This window comes from Staurois parvus, unplaced genomic scaffold (genome assembly GCF_062004578.1).
Source record: "Staurois parvus isolate SC_StPar_1 unplaced genomic scaffold, SC_StPar_1.0 ptg001162l, whole genome shotgun sequence".
Lineage (NCBI taxonomy): Eukaryota > Metazoa > Chordata > Amphibia > Anura > Ranidae > Staurois > Staurois parvus.
The window spans coordinates 5,914,425-5,931,781 of record NW_028318958.1 but is presented as its reverse complement, the minus strand read 5'-3'; the positions used below and the strand labels follow the sequence as shown (position 1 = coordinate 5,931,781).

Here is a 17,357-nt window from a genome sequence, read left to right as displayed (position 1 = left end):
TTATTATAGGTGTATTTTAAATCATAGAGACAGAATATGAACCAAAAATCCAGGAAAAACACATGATACAAATGTTATAAATTGAGTTGCAGTGAAATACGTATTTGATACCAGGGGCGGACTGACAACTTATGGGGCCCCTGGGCAACAGGGGATCATGGGGCCCCTGTGTCCTTGCCCAAACTCAAAAAAGCCTATGAAAAAGGTACCAGGGGCATCTCATGGGGCCCCCTACTGACCCCGGGCCCTCAGGCAGTGCCTGAGTTTCCAAATGGTCAGTCCGCCCATGTTTGATACCCTACCAACAATAATTCTGGCTCCCACAAACTGGCTATGTGCTCATGTCATACACAGATTATTCCTGTCAATTTAAGAAGGTGCCTCTAATGACAACTCATGTATAACTCTGTGTATAAAAGAAACCTGTCCATAGAATCTCTTTCTTCCATTCACCATCACAGGCAAGACCAAACAGCTGTCAAAGGACATCAGGGACAAGACTGTAGACCTGCATAAGGCTGGAATAGGGTACAAGACCATCAGCAAGAAACTTAGTGAGAAGGAGACAACTGCTGGAGCAATTATATTTATTCGCAAATGGAAGAAATACAAAATAACCATCAATTGCCCTTGGTCTGGAGCTCCATGCGCGATTTTGCCTCATGGGGTAATTGGTAACACAATACGCCGCCATGGACTGAAATCCTGCAGCGCCCACAAGGTCCCCCTCCTCAAGAAGGCACATGTACAGGGCAGTCTGAAGTTTGCCTCTAAATGATTCAGAGAAGGATTAGGAGAAAGTGCTGTGGTCAGATGAGACCAAAATTGAGCTTTTTGGCATTAATTCGACTCGCCATGTTTGGAGGAAGAAAAATGCTGACTATGACCCTATGAACACCATCCATACAGTCAACCATGGAGGTGGAAACCTTATTCTTTGGGGCTGTTTATCTGTTAAAATTACAGGCTGACTTTGCCACATTGAGGGGACAATGACAGGGGTCATGTATTGAAAAATTTTGGATGAGAACCTTCTTCCCTCAGCCAGAACACTGAAGATGTGGGTTGTGGATGGGTCTTCCAGCATGACAATGACCCAAAACATACCCCCAAAGCAACAAAGGCGTGGCTCAAGACGAAGCACATTAAGGTCATAGAGTGGCCTAACCAGTCTCCAGACCTTAATCTGATAGAAAATTTATGAAGGGAGCTGAAACTTCGAGTTGCCAAGCAACAGCCAAGAAACCTTAAGAATTTAGAGAAGATCTGTAAAGAAGAGTGGACCTAAATCCCTCCTGTGATGTGTGCGAACCTGCTAACCAACTACAAGAAACACCTTACCTCTGTGTTTGCCAACAAGGGTTTCTCCACCAAGTACTAAGTCATATTATGCTTGGGGATCAAATACTTATTTTACTCAGTGAACTGTAACTCAATTTATAACATTTGTAACGTGATTTTTTTCTGGATATTGGTTGACATTCTGTTTTTATCATTTAAAATATGCCTATGGTAAAAATTCTAGACCCATCAATGCTTTGTAAGTGGGCAAATGTACAAAATATGCAGGAGATCAAATAATTATTTTCCCCTACTGTATATCACCAACTGGGTCCTCTAATAGCATTAGAACTTATATTATGTATAATTAATTTCTGTACATGTATAGTCAAGTCTTCTCTTCACCCTTAAAATACAGATTCCTATTGTTTCAAGCTTAATTGTATCTTGAAACAGATACAAGTTAAATATCATGGACTTTGATAGGCATTGTTGGTTTAAGCTGCGTCAATGATCAAATAAATGTGATCACAAAGCATTAAAATGCACAATGGACATTAAAGAATAATTCCAGACATTGACATGCTATACATAGTAAAGCCATCTATAGGCTGAATGTACCCAAGTTGATCGATAGATCCAGGCCGTCCACTTTTACATGTGGTTAATGCCGTCAGGAAAACACAATGGCTCCTCGAGAGGGACTCCTTATCAACAATGGCTGTGTTGATGGGGAAATTGAGTGATTTCTTTCCTGCAGCCTGTGGTTACAGGAAAGGAAATTGCTCTGTCTATGACCGGATTTACATTGATCCACCCTGGCCAAAGCAGCTTCAAGCTGGAAAACACTGAAGTACACAGTGCTACTTCAGTGATCTCCACTTGCTTCCAGATTCTGCGCGAGCATCTGCTCTCCTGCAATGTGAATATAGGAGGTCAGATGCTAGGCATGGGCACCATTCAAAGAATGCTTTGCATTTTCTCAATGAACGCAAAGGGTACTCTGATTGGATGAGGTAGAGAGTTGGGGTATTATGCTCTCCACCTCGTCCAATTAATTGCGTTCATTCAGAAAATGCAAAGTATTCTCTGAATGGAGCTTATGTTGAGTTAACGACCTCCTGTATTCACAATGCATCAGGCCAGCTGCTCAGCACAGGACCCGGAGGCAAGTTGAGATGACTGAAGTAGCGGTGTCTACTTCAGTGATTTCCAGCTTTCAGTGGCATTGGCCAGGTATACTAAATACATACAGTAGTTACAACAGTCCAAGCTGGGCCAATGTAAATATATATTACGTTGATGCCTGGAATTTACATATTTTTATTAAGCAGTACAATAACTATAAAACAAGTCATCATTGTCCTCACTAGCTGCATGTGCTGTAACATAATCTATTCTTAAAAGATTGTCAAAGATTGCAACGCTAAAGTTTCTAACAACTTGACCTGGCCAGACACTGATCGAAATTCGGACACTAAACAGAAGTCGAAACTTTATTCGTCTTCTGTCAAAGGAACACATTGGAAAATGTTTATTGATCAGCATCAGCTACAGCCATTGATTATTGTATTCTGATACTGACAGGTGCAGCTGTCAGAATACCATGTCTTAGCAGGGTGGATGAAGGAGTCAAACAGTGTATGGTCAGCTTTAGAAGTGCCTGCTGTTTACATTAGAAGGCTGTCAGTCTGCTAAAATTTTGCTTCCAAAAAAGTAAAAGTAAAAAGAGGAAAAAAGTTTGATTTCAGTGCCTCTGTTGTGAACTTTGAAGATGAATTTCTCCACAGTGCCTATAACTACAAAGGTGGCTTTACTGTTTTTTTTTAATATATAAGTACATTATTGTGCAAAGCATGGACACAGGTTCACTAAAAAGTGTATGTCAAGCCAAAGCTTGTTTTCCTAATTTTGGAGTGGGGAAGGCTTAGAACCCCTGTGGGGATTCTGCTGCTATCTGGGGCTTCCCTCATTGTGCTGCTGACATTTTTTTATTAGTCAGGAAGTTAGGGGATTTGGGGAATTCTCCAACAGCAACATAGAGTGAAATAGCGGGTTTTTTTTTCTGAGTAGAGAAAGGGAATGCTAGGAGCCCTGTCAGATTTATTTTTCTGTCTATGTCTCCATTGCAGAGATTCCCTTGCTTTCTGTCTGGTAAAACTGTTGTCACCAGGACAGTAAATGAGGGAGAATCTAACAGAGCCCCAAGAAATCAGTAAAAATCAGACAGTGGCTCTATTTATTCTCTACTCCATCTAAAACTAAAAAAAGTTTTGGGCCTGACATAGATTTTGAATAGGAGTTTTAACAGGTGTGTCATACAGATTTCAATGTGATCCAGAAGAATAGGCATGCAATTTGGTGGAGAAGAAACTTATCAGCCCCTTTATAACCTTCAAACACATACAGTATGTGTGATGGCAAAAGGATGGGATTTAACATCCACACGCTGCACATATGCATTGTTGGGCTGCCGATAATTATATTTTGGGCAGTATGCTCACTGCACGCGCTCAGCAAAAAGACAGCTCTTGGTCTGGCGTAAAGATAGGTGACCAGAAGGACCACTATATGATCATGCGACCACTGTGACAGTGGTCACATGATCAACGATCCTTCCCAGGCATTCTGAACTACTTAAAGGGACTCCAGGGTGGGCAGGAAGGGATTAAGCTTCCATAGTCCAACACATTATGGGCAGCACAGTGGCTAAATGGTTAGCATTTCCACCTGGCAGTACTAGGGTCGTTGGTTCGAATCCCCAACCACGGAACCACCTGCCTGGAATTTGCATGTTCTCCCTGTGCCTGCGTGGGTTTCCTCCAGGTACTCCGGTTTTCTCCCACACTCCAAAGACATGCTGGTAGGTGAATTGGATCATGTCTAAATTGGCCCTAGTATGTGTATGTATGAATGTAAGTTAGGGACCTCAGATTGTATGCCCCTAGAGGGTTAGGGACTGATGTGAATGTACAATATATATGTAAAGCGGTGCGTAAATTGACAGTGCTATATAAGTACCTGTAATATATATATATATATATATATATACAGTTGTGTTCAAAATAAAAGCAGTGTGTTGAAAAAAGTGAAAAAAGCTCAAAATCCTTCTAATAGCTTTTATTTCCATACACACAAATGCATTGGGAACACTACACATTCTATTCCAAATCAAAACATGAAGAAAAATATATCAAATTTGTGTTGTTCCTCTAAAAAAATTGAAGAAAAGTGAATATTAGACTGTTCAAAAAAATAGCAGTGTTTGTATTCTTCTTTACAAACTCAAACATTCACTATATAAACTGAAAAATGTTTGAAGATTTTGCTTTCCTTTGAATCACTTAATGAATATTTCGTTGTATAAGCACTGTTTCTGAGAACTGCTGTACATCTGTGTTGCATGGAGTCAACCAACTTCTGGCCCCTGTGATCAGGTATTCCAGCCCAGGATGATTGGACTACATTCCACAGTTCTTCCCTATTTCTTGGTTTTGCCTCAGAAACTGCATTTTTGATGTCACCCCACAAGTTTTCTATTGGATTAAGATCCGGGGATGGGGCTGGCCACTCCATAACGTCAATCTTGTTGGTCTGGAACCAAGATGTTGCACGTTTACTGGTGTGTTTGGGGTTGTTGTCTTGTTGGAACACCCATTTCAAGGGCATTTCCTCTTCAGCATAAGGCAGCATGACCTCTTCAAGTATTCTGATGTATTCAAACTGATCCATGATCCCTGGTATGCGATAAATAGGCCCAACACCGTAGTATGAGAAACATCCCCATATCATGATGCTTGCGCAACCATGCTTCACTGTCTTCACAGTGTGCTGTGACTTGAATTCAGTGTTTGGGGGTCGTCTGACAAACTGTCTCCGGCCACTAGACCCAAAAAGAACAATCTTACTTTCATCAGTCCACAAAATGTTGCGCCATTTCTCTTTAGGCCAGTCAATGTGCTCTTTGGCAAATTGTAACCTCTTCAGCACATGTCTTTTTTTCAACAGTGGGACTTTGCGGAGGCTTCTTGCAGATAGCTTGGCTTCACATAGGCGTCTTCTAATTGTAACAGTACTCACAGGTAACTTTAGACCTTCTTTGATCTTCCTGGAGCTGATTGTTGGCTGAGTCCTTGCCATTTTGGCTATTCTTCTATCCATTCGAATGGTAGTTTTTCGCTTTCTTCCACGTCTTTCAGGTTTTGGTTGCCATTTTAAAGCATTTGCGATCATTTTAGCTGAGCAGCCTATCATTATCTGCACTTCTTTATGTTTTCCCCTCTCCAGTCAACTTTTTAATCAAGGTACGCTGTTCTTCTGAACAATGTCTGGAACGACCCATTTTCCTCAGAATTTCAGAGAGAAATGCACTGTAACCAGCATGTACAACATTTGCTGCCTTCCTTCCTTAAATAAGGGCAATAATTGCCACCTGTTTTTCAAAGAATGAATGACCTCACTAATAGAACTCCACACTGCTATTATTTTGAACATGCCCCTTTCAATTAGTGATTCAATTACACAGAATCAGCAGCATGCATGTCATGACTGTTGGGTCTGTTGGATTTCTATTACTCTACTACACCTGCTAGTAAATTATTTGCCATGTAGAAATATCATTTCTACAAAAAACAGTGATTGATCAGGTTAGTGATGTCTGACTGCTATTATTTTGAACACAACTGTATATACACAGTATATATATCCTGCTACAGAAGTAGAGCAATCACTCCAACATGGTGGATGAAGTAAACATCATTGTGGAGTCTGTGCTTCACAATTACGCCATCAAACTAAAATTCATAATGTTCAACCACTGTGATGTTTCGGTATTAAGGAGAACCCAAGAACATGGATCCAATCAGGTTTACAGTCTTTTAAATAACTGATTTTATGATAATTTTTAATTTCTGAACCTTTAGCCAGTGTTCATCAAAACTACATTGGGAACAGTGTACTGTGGGGCATTTTCATAAGCTTTCATTCGGGCAGAAAAACACAAGAAAGCTCTCAGTGTGCTTAAGGCCACATTTATGTGTTATAGTACCGTATTTTCCGGCGTATAAGACGACTTTTCAACCCCTGAAAATCTTCTGAAAAGTCGGGGGTCGTCTTATACGCCGGTGCGAGCCGGGTCAGGGCGGCACTTTTTCGAGGGGCCGCCCCCCCTCCTCCTCCGACGGACACTAAGCACAGGGGTGGGCAGAGGGGCTGCTGTACCTTACCTGGCTCCGGTCCCACGACGATCCGGTCCAGGAAGCGCGGCTGCTCCTTCTTTCAGTTTGGCCGCTCGATGGTCACGCGGCCGCTCGGCTTCGCCTCCTCACCGGTGATTGGGCGCCAGCACTGGAAAGGCACACAGCCGACCAATCACCGGCGAGGAGGCGGAGCCGAGCGGCCCCGCGAAAATCGAGTGGCTGAACTGGAAGAAGGAGTAGCTGCTCCTCTCCCCCACTGACACTAACGGTGGGGCACTATTCCTCCTCCACACTGACACCAACGATGAGGCACTGTTCCTCCCCCACTGACACCAACGATGAGGCACTGTTCTCCCCACTGATACCAATGATGGGGCGCTATTCTCCCCACTGATACCAATGATGGGGCACTATTCCTCCACCACTGACACCAATGATGGGGCACTATTCCTCCCACTGACACCAATGATGGGGCACAATTCCTGCCACTGATACCAATGATGGGGCGCTATTCCTCCCACTGACACCAATGATGGGGTGCTATTCCTCCCACTGACACAAATGATGGGGTGCTATTCCTCCCACTGATACCAATGATGGGGTGCTATTCCTCCCACTGATACCAATGATGGGCCGCTATTCCTCCCACTGACACCAATGATGGAGCACTATTCCTCCCACTGACACCAATGATGGGACACTATTCCTCCCACTGACACTAATGATGGGACACTATTCCCCCCACTGACACCAATGATGGGGCACTATTCCTCCCACTGACACCAATGATGGGGCACTATTCCTCCCACTGACTAATGATGGGGCACTATTCCTCCCACTGACTAATGATGGGGCACTATTCCTCACACACTGACACTAATGATGGGGCACCATCATTGGTGTCAGTGGGAGGAATAGTGTCCCATCATTGGTGTCAGTGGATGAAATAGTGCCCCATCATTGGTGTCAGTGGGAAGAGTAGTGCCTCATCATTGGTGTCAGTGGGAGGAATAGCACCCCATCATTGGAATACCATACTGAAATAGCATACCATATTGAAATCAAATCTGATGTTTTTTCATTTTTATTTGGTGTGCGTTGGAAGAGGGGTAGTCTTATACGGCGAGTATAGCTCAAACCCAATATTTTAGCAGGAAAAGTAGGGGGTCGTCTTATACGCCCAGTCGTCTTATACGCCGGAAAATACGGTAACTTGGTGTATAATGAGTGTTTTACTGTGCACCACCAAGATGCAGTGTCATTATCTCAAATGTCATCCCCAATGCAAGTGGGCAACCCACCAGCACTACAGTGCACTGCAACACACCGGGCATTGCATTGTGCTGTGTTAAAAAAAGTGACTTGTCTGATTTTTAGTGTGTTGAGGTGTTTGTCAGCACATTCTATATGAACACAATGCATAGCGGGAATGGGCCCTAAGAGAAAATGGAATTATCACACCATGCTTAAAATGATATCATCTCACATCTGGATCTGTAACCTTGTAGATAAGTTAATGGATTGACCACTGAAAATGATATCCTTTGTAAGTACCAATGAAAAATTCCTGCTGTGTAATTCCTTATCTTATGCTACGGTGAACCAAAAAAAGAAAATCACAATTATATTGCATTTACTGTACTCCACTGAAGTTCCATACCTCTTCGTTGTAAAGGTGCCCATTACTTTAGTACAGCTGGAATTGTCACCGCCGCATACTCCGCATTTGTCAAACTGCAGCTTGGAACCTATAATTCCATCACATCCCGTACGCACACATTTGCCTTTAACACAGACAGAATGGCTATAGGGCCTACATTCAGTGCCATCGGTCACCTATGGGACAAAACACAAAGTTATCATTATAGAATGTTCACTACTGCCAAAGTTCGAAGAGCATCTGTACTTGAGTAGTAAGCATAATGTTACTATGGAAATAGCAGCGTAAACCCACGTACTACCATTCATTACTATGGGCGGCTGTACGCAGAAGCCTACCTTCTAACAAATCACATTGTATGCTCAAAAATGCTCATATGAAGGAGGCGTTAAAGTGGTTGTAAACCTCAGAAATTAAGTATGTACAAAGCATATCCCTCTGTAGTGTGCTCCAATTAAGAGCACTAAGTGTCATTTCTGTCTGCTGCTTCATTCCTCTGCTATTAGTATGAATCACATCTGAAGTTTTCCTGACACCAAGAGAAAATAGGTGACAGGGGAGGGAGCTCCAGCACACAACCTGTGATTGACAGACTCAGCTCTGTTCCTGTGTGCTGTGTGAATAGGTGTGTCCCTTCCCTCCAATCAGCTCTTAGAGCTCTCCACTCTGAGCTCTGTAGTATGTAATTTCAGCTCTCTGCCCCTTGTTTTCTGACAGCTCAGACAAGCTCTATAAATTCTGAACTTTGAAGGAATATAGAGAAGTGAGGGTTGCAGATAAACAGATACATGTAGGAGGATTTGTTTCATCTTTGTGTATCACCACAGGCTAGTCACTTCACTGGGTGTATGTAAAGATTTACAACCATTGTAAGCCGGCCATAGATGGATCGAATGGAGATGGCAGATTTCATGGCTCAGCATGAACCAGCCAAGATTAAATCTATCTATGGGCAGGCTGGTTGTACTGAAGGCGATCCATCAATCAACTTCAGTACAACCAACCTGTTGGATTTTTTTCATGAGATCACTGCTGCTAGCTATAGTCACCAGCAGAGATCATTGGGATCTGCTGGCAGGGAAGGCTCCACACTGGCAGAACTCAATAGCACTGTGGGAGGGATTCCCCCATCAACACTGACTGTGTTGATGGGGGAATTGAGAAATATTTCTTCCTTCCACCATAAAAATTGCTTGCCCAGGAAAAAGTGTAAGTGATTTCAGATACAAAGACTAATAATTCACAGTAATAGATACATTTCAAAAGTTAATTGGACATCGTAAATATCTATCTATATACACACTGCTCTAAAAAATTAAAGGAACACTTTGGAAACACAGCAGATCTTGACGGGGAAAAATAATATATATAAATTTTCCCCATTGAGATCTGCTATGTTTCCAAAGTGTTCCTTCAATTAAAACTTTACTGGGGTGGCTACCGCTCAGCTTTAGGAGTTAAGCTTTAGGAGTTAAACTGATTCCTTTAACAATATTTAGGAAATAATTAAATGCTTTGTATTAGAAGATATTTGTCTGGTTATTCCAGTTAAAGAGGAACTTCACACCCCCCCCCCCTCCTATATTCCCAGCACCCTATACATTATTCACTTGATTGCACATAAAAAAACATATTTATGTGCCCAGCATTCTAGTGGTGTTCTGTAGGGATCCATCACATCTTTCCAGCATTCCAGATTCCATGCCCCCCCCATCTTCTGAGACACAATTAGAAGGCTGTTTTTTTAATGAGTTTTTGCAGTCAGTCCCCTGATGATGCAATGTAGAGTCAGCTGCAAAAACCAGGAGAAGACAGCCCACCTCCCTGATGACGTGGCGTGGTGCACGTTCAGTAGCATACCCCATGGCCTTCTGGGATGCATGATATGTGTGTCCCAGGAAGTATGTAAGTACTACATATGCCATTCCTGCCTGAGTGAGAATACAGGAATTACATGAATGTGTTCCATTAAATAATTAAAGATAAATAGATATGTTGAAAAAAAAAACCATTAGCTTGTAAGAGAGGAGGAGGATAGGAGTGGATTGGTAGAAAGTTTGTTGGGAGGGTGAAGGTCCCAACATTGTTTAGGCTTTGTTTATGGGCACGCTTAAGGCAGGTTTCACATTTCTGCATTGCGATTTGGCCGCAGCACAAATGTACCTGCAGTTTTCATGTGGTTAACCCACAGTTTCCCATAGACTTTCTATTAGATTGTGCATTTTTTTGGTGCCTTTTCTGAAAGTGCACCAAAATTCCTGCATGCTGAATCGTTGGTACACTTTCAGAGAACACACCAAAAGCATGCAATTTCATAGAATGTCAATGGGAAACCATGGGACTGGTCTTGGGGGGGGGGGGAATTGGAGGATTAGGTAAGTATATCCACCTTCTCCAATTTCCTAAACTAAAGTGAGCAGTTGACCCTTGCAATCCCACTGCAAGAGGAATTTTTTTTTTTTGTGGTCAGAGTTGAACCATTGTCTTTTTTTTGTCTTTCTCAAGATTAGTTGGGTGTCAGCTATAAAGGGAAGATGTAAGTCATTTAAAAGCAATGCGCAAACTTCAGCAACCAATCAGAATGAATCTTTAAACTGACTACACCATTACTGAACTTTGGTTGCTCAGGTTTACTAAGGTTGCAGTACATTGCACCATCACCATTCATTTATAAGATAAAGCTGGAGTTGCTGACAGCAGCAACAAAAACATGATAATGGAATTTTTGCCTTTATAAATGTAGGAATATTATACCAACTATTTTCACTGAAGCCAGTTTCCATACATTTTCTGAATATTAAAAAAAGGAATACATTTAAACCTTTACCTTTTGGGAAAAGACAACATAATATCCAGTTCCTTTGGCTTGACATATAAGCTTGCAGACATCTCCTGGCTGTATTCCTGCGTACTTAGGAACCCACTCAACATATGTTTTCACACCTTTTGCATCAGTCTGATAACCGTTCCTGGCTTCACACTGCTGCTGCCGGAATGATTTAGCTTCACGAGGAAAAGAAGTGAAAATGTCAGTTTTGCAGGATTTTCCACTCTGTCGCATACTATATTCCAAACACATAAGAGAACATATTTATATCTAAAGCTGAACTCCAGGTACATATCAATAGACGTAAATCAATGCAGCTCTGAAATCATTATTACATTTTAATTTTTATTTTTTAGTGTAAGCACCTGAATTTGTTTGCAGCTTGCATCTCTTGCAGTCTGCTGTGCACACTGTACAGCAGAGCTCAAAGAGGGGGAGGGAGAAGCAGAACAAGGAGCAAGTAAGGCTTCATGTACACAGGACGTTTGGAAAACACTTCACAACGATGGAAACTGACAGCTGGAAAATGTAGGTTAAAAAACGTCTGTTTAGCTGCATTTGCATTTAGAAGCGTTTTTTTTAAAGATAACCTTTGGAGACCTTCCAAAATGCCCAGAATGCACTGATAAACAGTAAAAAATTAACTATTTCAGACATTTTGAGAGAAATAGAGAGAGCAGAAGCAGAGAGGGCAGTATTTGTTGAGATTAGCTGGTTTTTTTTGTGGTGTTTGGATGTGTTCCAGCTCATTCCTGTGCAGAAATTATTGCAGCAGTGTCTAACATATTTTCTTTCATGCGAAACCTCAAAGTATGGTGTACCAGGTCCATTTGAGTACCGGGAAAATACTTTGCATGCAATTTTCATGATGAAAAAAGGCTCTGAACAGCATCTGGAAATTGAAGAGTTAAAAAAAATTGCGTTTGGCATTTTAAATGCTGACAAAATCTACTGAACGCAAGTTTGTTGCATTAAAAAAAACGACTGGAAACTCAACTGCCTGTAAAAGACTGTGAACGACATTGTGTACATGGACACATAGGAAAACATTGGGGTGAGTTCAGGGGCTGCTGAAAAAAACTCAGAAAAGCTCCTAAACGTGCGCTGTAGTGTACATGGAGCCTAAGGCATGCTAAAAATGCAAGGAGCATGCTGATAGGAGAAGAGATTGTAGTGACATAGAGATGAGCTCAACAGTGTGTTGCCTCTTTTTTTTTTACTGCACATTCAATGGGAGCAGACCTGTAAGTGAAAAAGAAACTGAACCGGAAAAGGATCCTAATCCATATGATTTAGCCTCCTGTGAGGAGTGAGACGAGTTTAAAATTTTGTGGCAGCAGTCGAACTGTTTTGTGCACTACTTTTAATAAATCAAAAGTTGACTTCTATGGTGAGCATCTCTTCCTTTTTTTATTTTGGGGATTTAAAACCTATAGGTATGTTACCCTGCCAGCCAGGGCTGTACTGTATGGCAAAACTGTATAAAAATCAAGATGACCATGCTGTGCTGTCTCTTTAGTTATCCCATAACGCTCTTGGAAACTTTTTGGGTGGAATATAAAATCATTTGAACAAAGCTTGTATTTATATTGCAAAAAAGGCTTAAAGGGTAACTCCATTTTCATGGACCCCCCCAATATATACCATATATATATATATATATATATATATATTTTTTTTTTTTTTTGGTAAAATAAGTATTGAACATGTCACCATTTTTCTAGATAAATATACTTATAAAGGTGCTATTGACATGTTGGTAACAACCCATGCAATCTATACAAAGTAACCGAAACAAATAAGTTCAGAAATTTAGTTATGTGTAATAAAATTGAATGGCACAGGGAAAAAGTATTGAACACATGAAGAAAGGGAGGTGCAAAAAGGCATAAAAAGCCAAGACACTAGCTGAAATCTATCAGTAATTAGAAATCAATCCTGCTCCTTGTCAGTGCAAATTAATATCAGCTGGTTCAGTCTTAACTGATGGTATATAAATAGGTGTCTCATTAATACAGTGTGATACAAGAAACATCTGATGATGGGTAAAGCAGAGAGCTCTCTCAAGGCCTTTGCAACCTATCATTACCAACTAAGGATTTTGTACGAAGTATTAAATAAATTTCGTTTAGCCTTGTGAAAATGTCATGTTATTAGCACCTTTAGAAATATTTTTACCTAGAAAAATGGTGACAATTTCAATACTTATTTTACCCACTGTATATATAAAGTTTTGGTATATTTATTCACCAGCCACTTTATTAGGGTACACCTTGCTAGTACCGGGTTGAACCCCGTTTTGCCTTCAGAACTGCCTTAATTCTTCCTGGCATAGATTCAATAAGGTGCTGGAAACATTCCTCAGATTGACACGAGTTACTGTTACTGTTGTCTTTCTGTCATCACAAACCAGTCTCCCCATTCTCCTCTGACCTCAACAAGGCATTTTCATCCACACAATTGCCACTCACTGGATATTTTCTCTTTTTCAGACCATTCTCTGGAAACCCTAGAGATGGTCGTGTGTGAAAATCCCAGTAGATCAGGAGTTTTTGAAATTCTCAGACCAACAACCATGCCACGTTCAAAGTCACTTAAATCCTCTTTCTTCCCCATTCTGATGCTCGGTTTGAACTTCATCAAGTCGTCTTCACATGCGTGTTTACATGCCTAAATGCATTGAGCTGCTGCCATGTGATTGTATGATTAGCAACTTTTGTTACCAGGCAAATGAACAGGTGTACCTACTAAAGTGGCCTTTGAGTGTGTGTACGTATGTATGTATGTGTGTGTGTGTGTATATATATATATGTATTTTCTGTAAAATGCAATCAATGCAATATGGCTACCGGGGGTTATTCTGTACACAAATGGTGTTCAAAACGTCCCCCAGAAATGTAATTTCCTGCTTGTGTGATTGGCTCACTGATTTTCCCAGACTTCTGCATACAAGTCAGATTTTGAGCATCCCCTGAAACAAAAATGTTATTATTTGGTGTGATACTCTGAAAGGGAAATCACGTCCAAAGGGATGCAGACCCTGCCACTTTCCACACTGGATCCATGCAGGTCCAGCAGCTGACTGATAATTATAAAACCAGTCCCATACGGATTCACTCAGCACATAGGCACAGATCAACAGCTGTTTCTTCAAGTAGGAATCTGCAACAAGGTTTTTTTAAAATCCTTGTAATGCACAAGGATCACCCAGAGGGGAATATTTTTTCTCAACAAAAGTGGAGTTACTCTTTCAGGGCCAATTCACACTATAAAAATGCACTCTGGATGCATTCTGGATATGTTTTTCCTTACAGTTCACACCACATGCAGTTCTGGTGCAGTTTTGATGCAGTTTGGCATGTTTCACTATGGTTCTGTGCAGAAAAAATGGGGCATGTTCTACTTTTTTTCTGCACTGGAAACTGACAAACTGACTACACTGGTGTGAACCAGGGCCATTGGAATACATGGAAAATACTGTGCATGCAATTTTGATGCAGAAAAAAAGCACACTGAACTGCATCTAATGTGAACTAGCCCTAAGGCCTCACAGTGGACTTACAGCATGGAGAGGCTGAGTATTGGCATTCCCAGGACCCATTGCAGCCATATACAGCCACCCATTAAGATGCATTAGGCAGCTGTGTGTGGTAGTGCGCTGGGGTTGAGTAAAGCACCCCTATGCGCAGTGACCTATGCTCCATATATTCTGCGCATTATACTGCCTCTGTAAGGTTGAGTACATGAAGCCTAAAACATATAAACCTAAAAAAAAAAAAGAAATAAAATAACATTGACCTTAAACCATTAAAGTTTCCCTTTAAGAATTAGCACTTAAGAATGAAGGGCTCTTTGCTGAATAAGGCATTTGAAGAATAATGCAATTAAGCTGTGGTTGGTAAAAAGCTGCGAAATTGCTCAGAAGTCACACCGCATGACTGTAAATTTCCCCAGAGTTACACAAGATAATTTAAAACTTTAAATGAAATGTCATGTGGACACTGTAAACAAGTTGCTTCACTCTTCTTGTTTCATGCTGACCCTCCTGGCTGGAAGCCTATTAATTTGAGCTAATTATACTATAGCAGGCCGACACATACCTTCATTTAACATACTAGCACTTAATCTCTCTAGATGAGCTCCTTGTGTCCTTGCTGAAACGCACGTACTTTTATGTCTTTTCCTCTATGCTCCTGTTACCACACCAAATCTACATCCCAATGGTCCGTGCTGCACTTCTCTGGAGCCAGGCACCACCAATCACTGCTCAGAACAGACTAGAATTGAGGAATTCCCTTTAGGCAGCTCTCCGGAGAATCATTTGAATAAAAAACTCTTATCTCCAATACAGCCTACCAGGTTGCTAATGTAAAAATGAAAATGACCCTTTGTTATGATGCTATCATTATATTCAAGAGGATACAACTTTGTTTGCATTAAACTTTTTTCCATACTACATCCACAATTCTGACAATTTGGGAGTGTACACCTTCCAATGATCCACCAAAGGATATAATCTGCTGTATATTCAATTTACATGAATGAACGGACTTTCATGATAAAGACCAGTCTATGTCCGGATTAACTTTAATAAGTGTATTATTATTATACAGTATTTATATAGCGCCAACAGTTTGCTCAGCGCTGTACATTATAATGAAAGAAAGTACACGAGACAGCACAGTAACAACACAATACACGAGGGGTTCGAGGGACCTGCTCCTTGGAGCTTACAATCTAAGAGGGAGGGGATAGTGGTACAGGAGGAAATAGCTGTGGGGGATGGAGTGGTAGGAAGAGTGGAGGAGATCGGCAATTAGGTGAGGGCGGGGTAGGCTTCCCTGAAGAGGTGGGTTTTCAGGTTGCGCCTAAAGGTGAGGAGGGTAGGTGACAGTCTGATGGATTGGGGTAGTGAGTTCCAGAGGATGGGGAAGCCCTGGAGAAGTCCTGGAGATGGGCATGGGAGGAGGAGACCAGGGAACTAGAGAGTAGGAGGTCTTGTGAGGAGCGGAGAGTACGTTTTGGGTGGTAAATGGATATCAGGTCGGTGATGTAGTTTGGGGCAGTGTTTTGAACAGCTTTGTACGTCAATGTTAGTAATACATAACTACTGTTATGTATGCACATAACAGTAGTTATGATTATTACAATTCTCAGCCAGAACCTAACTTAAGGTGGCCTCAGACCTATGGAAGTCCATTTCAAATCTTTCATTCTTGGAACATTTGTTCATATATCTAAGAGTGAAAGGAGCTGATTCAATAATTTCTTTTGGTCAGAGTGAGTGGAAAAAATCGAAGGACAAGCATTGAGACTTTTTAGCAAGTTTCATGGTAACAAACATATTTCTATTTGTTAAAGAATAAGTTCACCTTTTAGACAAAAATAATAAATGCTCGCATTTCTGCAGGTAAAAAAATGTGCATTTATTATTTTTGCCTACAGGGGCTTGGAAAACATTGTATCAGCGATCAGTAGGTCCCCTGCAGATCTGTCTGAATATCTTCTTGCCGTACAGGATGTATGAGCAAGCAGATAATCTGACAGGAAGCCTCAATGAACTATCACGGTGCTCCACAGTGCCATGGCAGGTCATTGAAAACTTCAAGCCCACAGCCGCTAAGGCTGTCAGAACTTACAGTTCATTCATTCACGGAATTCCGTGAATGAATGATGCGGCCGTGTGGGCGGAGCCCCGCATGCCCGCACTGTTTTCAAATTTGCCAGACAGTACGGGGAGACTTCTCCCCATACTATCTGTCAGAGGGAGGGGGTGGCGGGTGGTGGCTATGGGAACATGTTACATGTTTAAACCTAAAAATGGGTGGAACAGGTAACATTTTCCCAAAGGTGAACTTATCCATTAAAGATGGCCATACAGGGAGCAAAATAACTTCCAAGCAATTCCACCTGTAAACTGAATGCCAACATACCTAAACAATTCTAAACACAAAAAGTTAATCTGGATGGGACTTTCTAGACCAGGGGTGTCAAACTCCATTTCATTGTGGGCTGTATCAGCATTATGGTTGCCCTCAAAGGGCCGGTTGTATCTGTAAGACTAGATGTCCAGAGCACCCCACCTCCCATTACATCAGATGTCAAGAATCCCACATCCTCCCTAACATCGTCATGCACCCCCTTTGGCCCCCTTTCCAGCCCCAGAGCTGGAAAGTAGAAAGTGCAGGGTCTGGAGGAGGACCAGAGAAGGAGTGCAGGGGGTACCTGCAGGAGAGGTGCAAGGGCCACATGAAATGGCCTGGAGGGCCCATGGTCCTTATGTTTGACACCTGTGTTCTAGACATTTCACACATTCACATAAATTATATATAAACTATATAAAACATATTTTTTTATTCAAGAATATCATGCATATACTTTAAAACAATAT

General features: G+C 41.5%; 1 protein-coding gene across 1 annotated transcript in view; it reads right to left on the bottom strand.

The window, feature by feature from the left end:
* Window positions 1–17,357, bottom strand: part of ADAMTS5 (ADAM metallopeptidase with thrombospondin type 1 motif 5) — a 170,656-nt gene that overhangs the window by 28,667 nt on the left and 124,632 nt on the right. The window contains exons 6-7 of the mRNA XM_089659527.1: window positions 10,967–11,142; window positions 8,140–8,315 (exon numbers count right to left, since the gene is read on the bottom strand). Coding sequence (XP_089515653.1) covers window positions 8,140–8,315; window positions 10,967–11,142 — 352 coding nt within the window. The remainder of the gene's footprint in view (window positions 1–8,139; window positions 8,316–10,966; window positions 11,143–17,357) is intronic.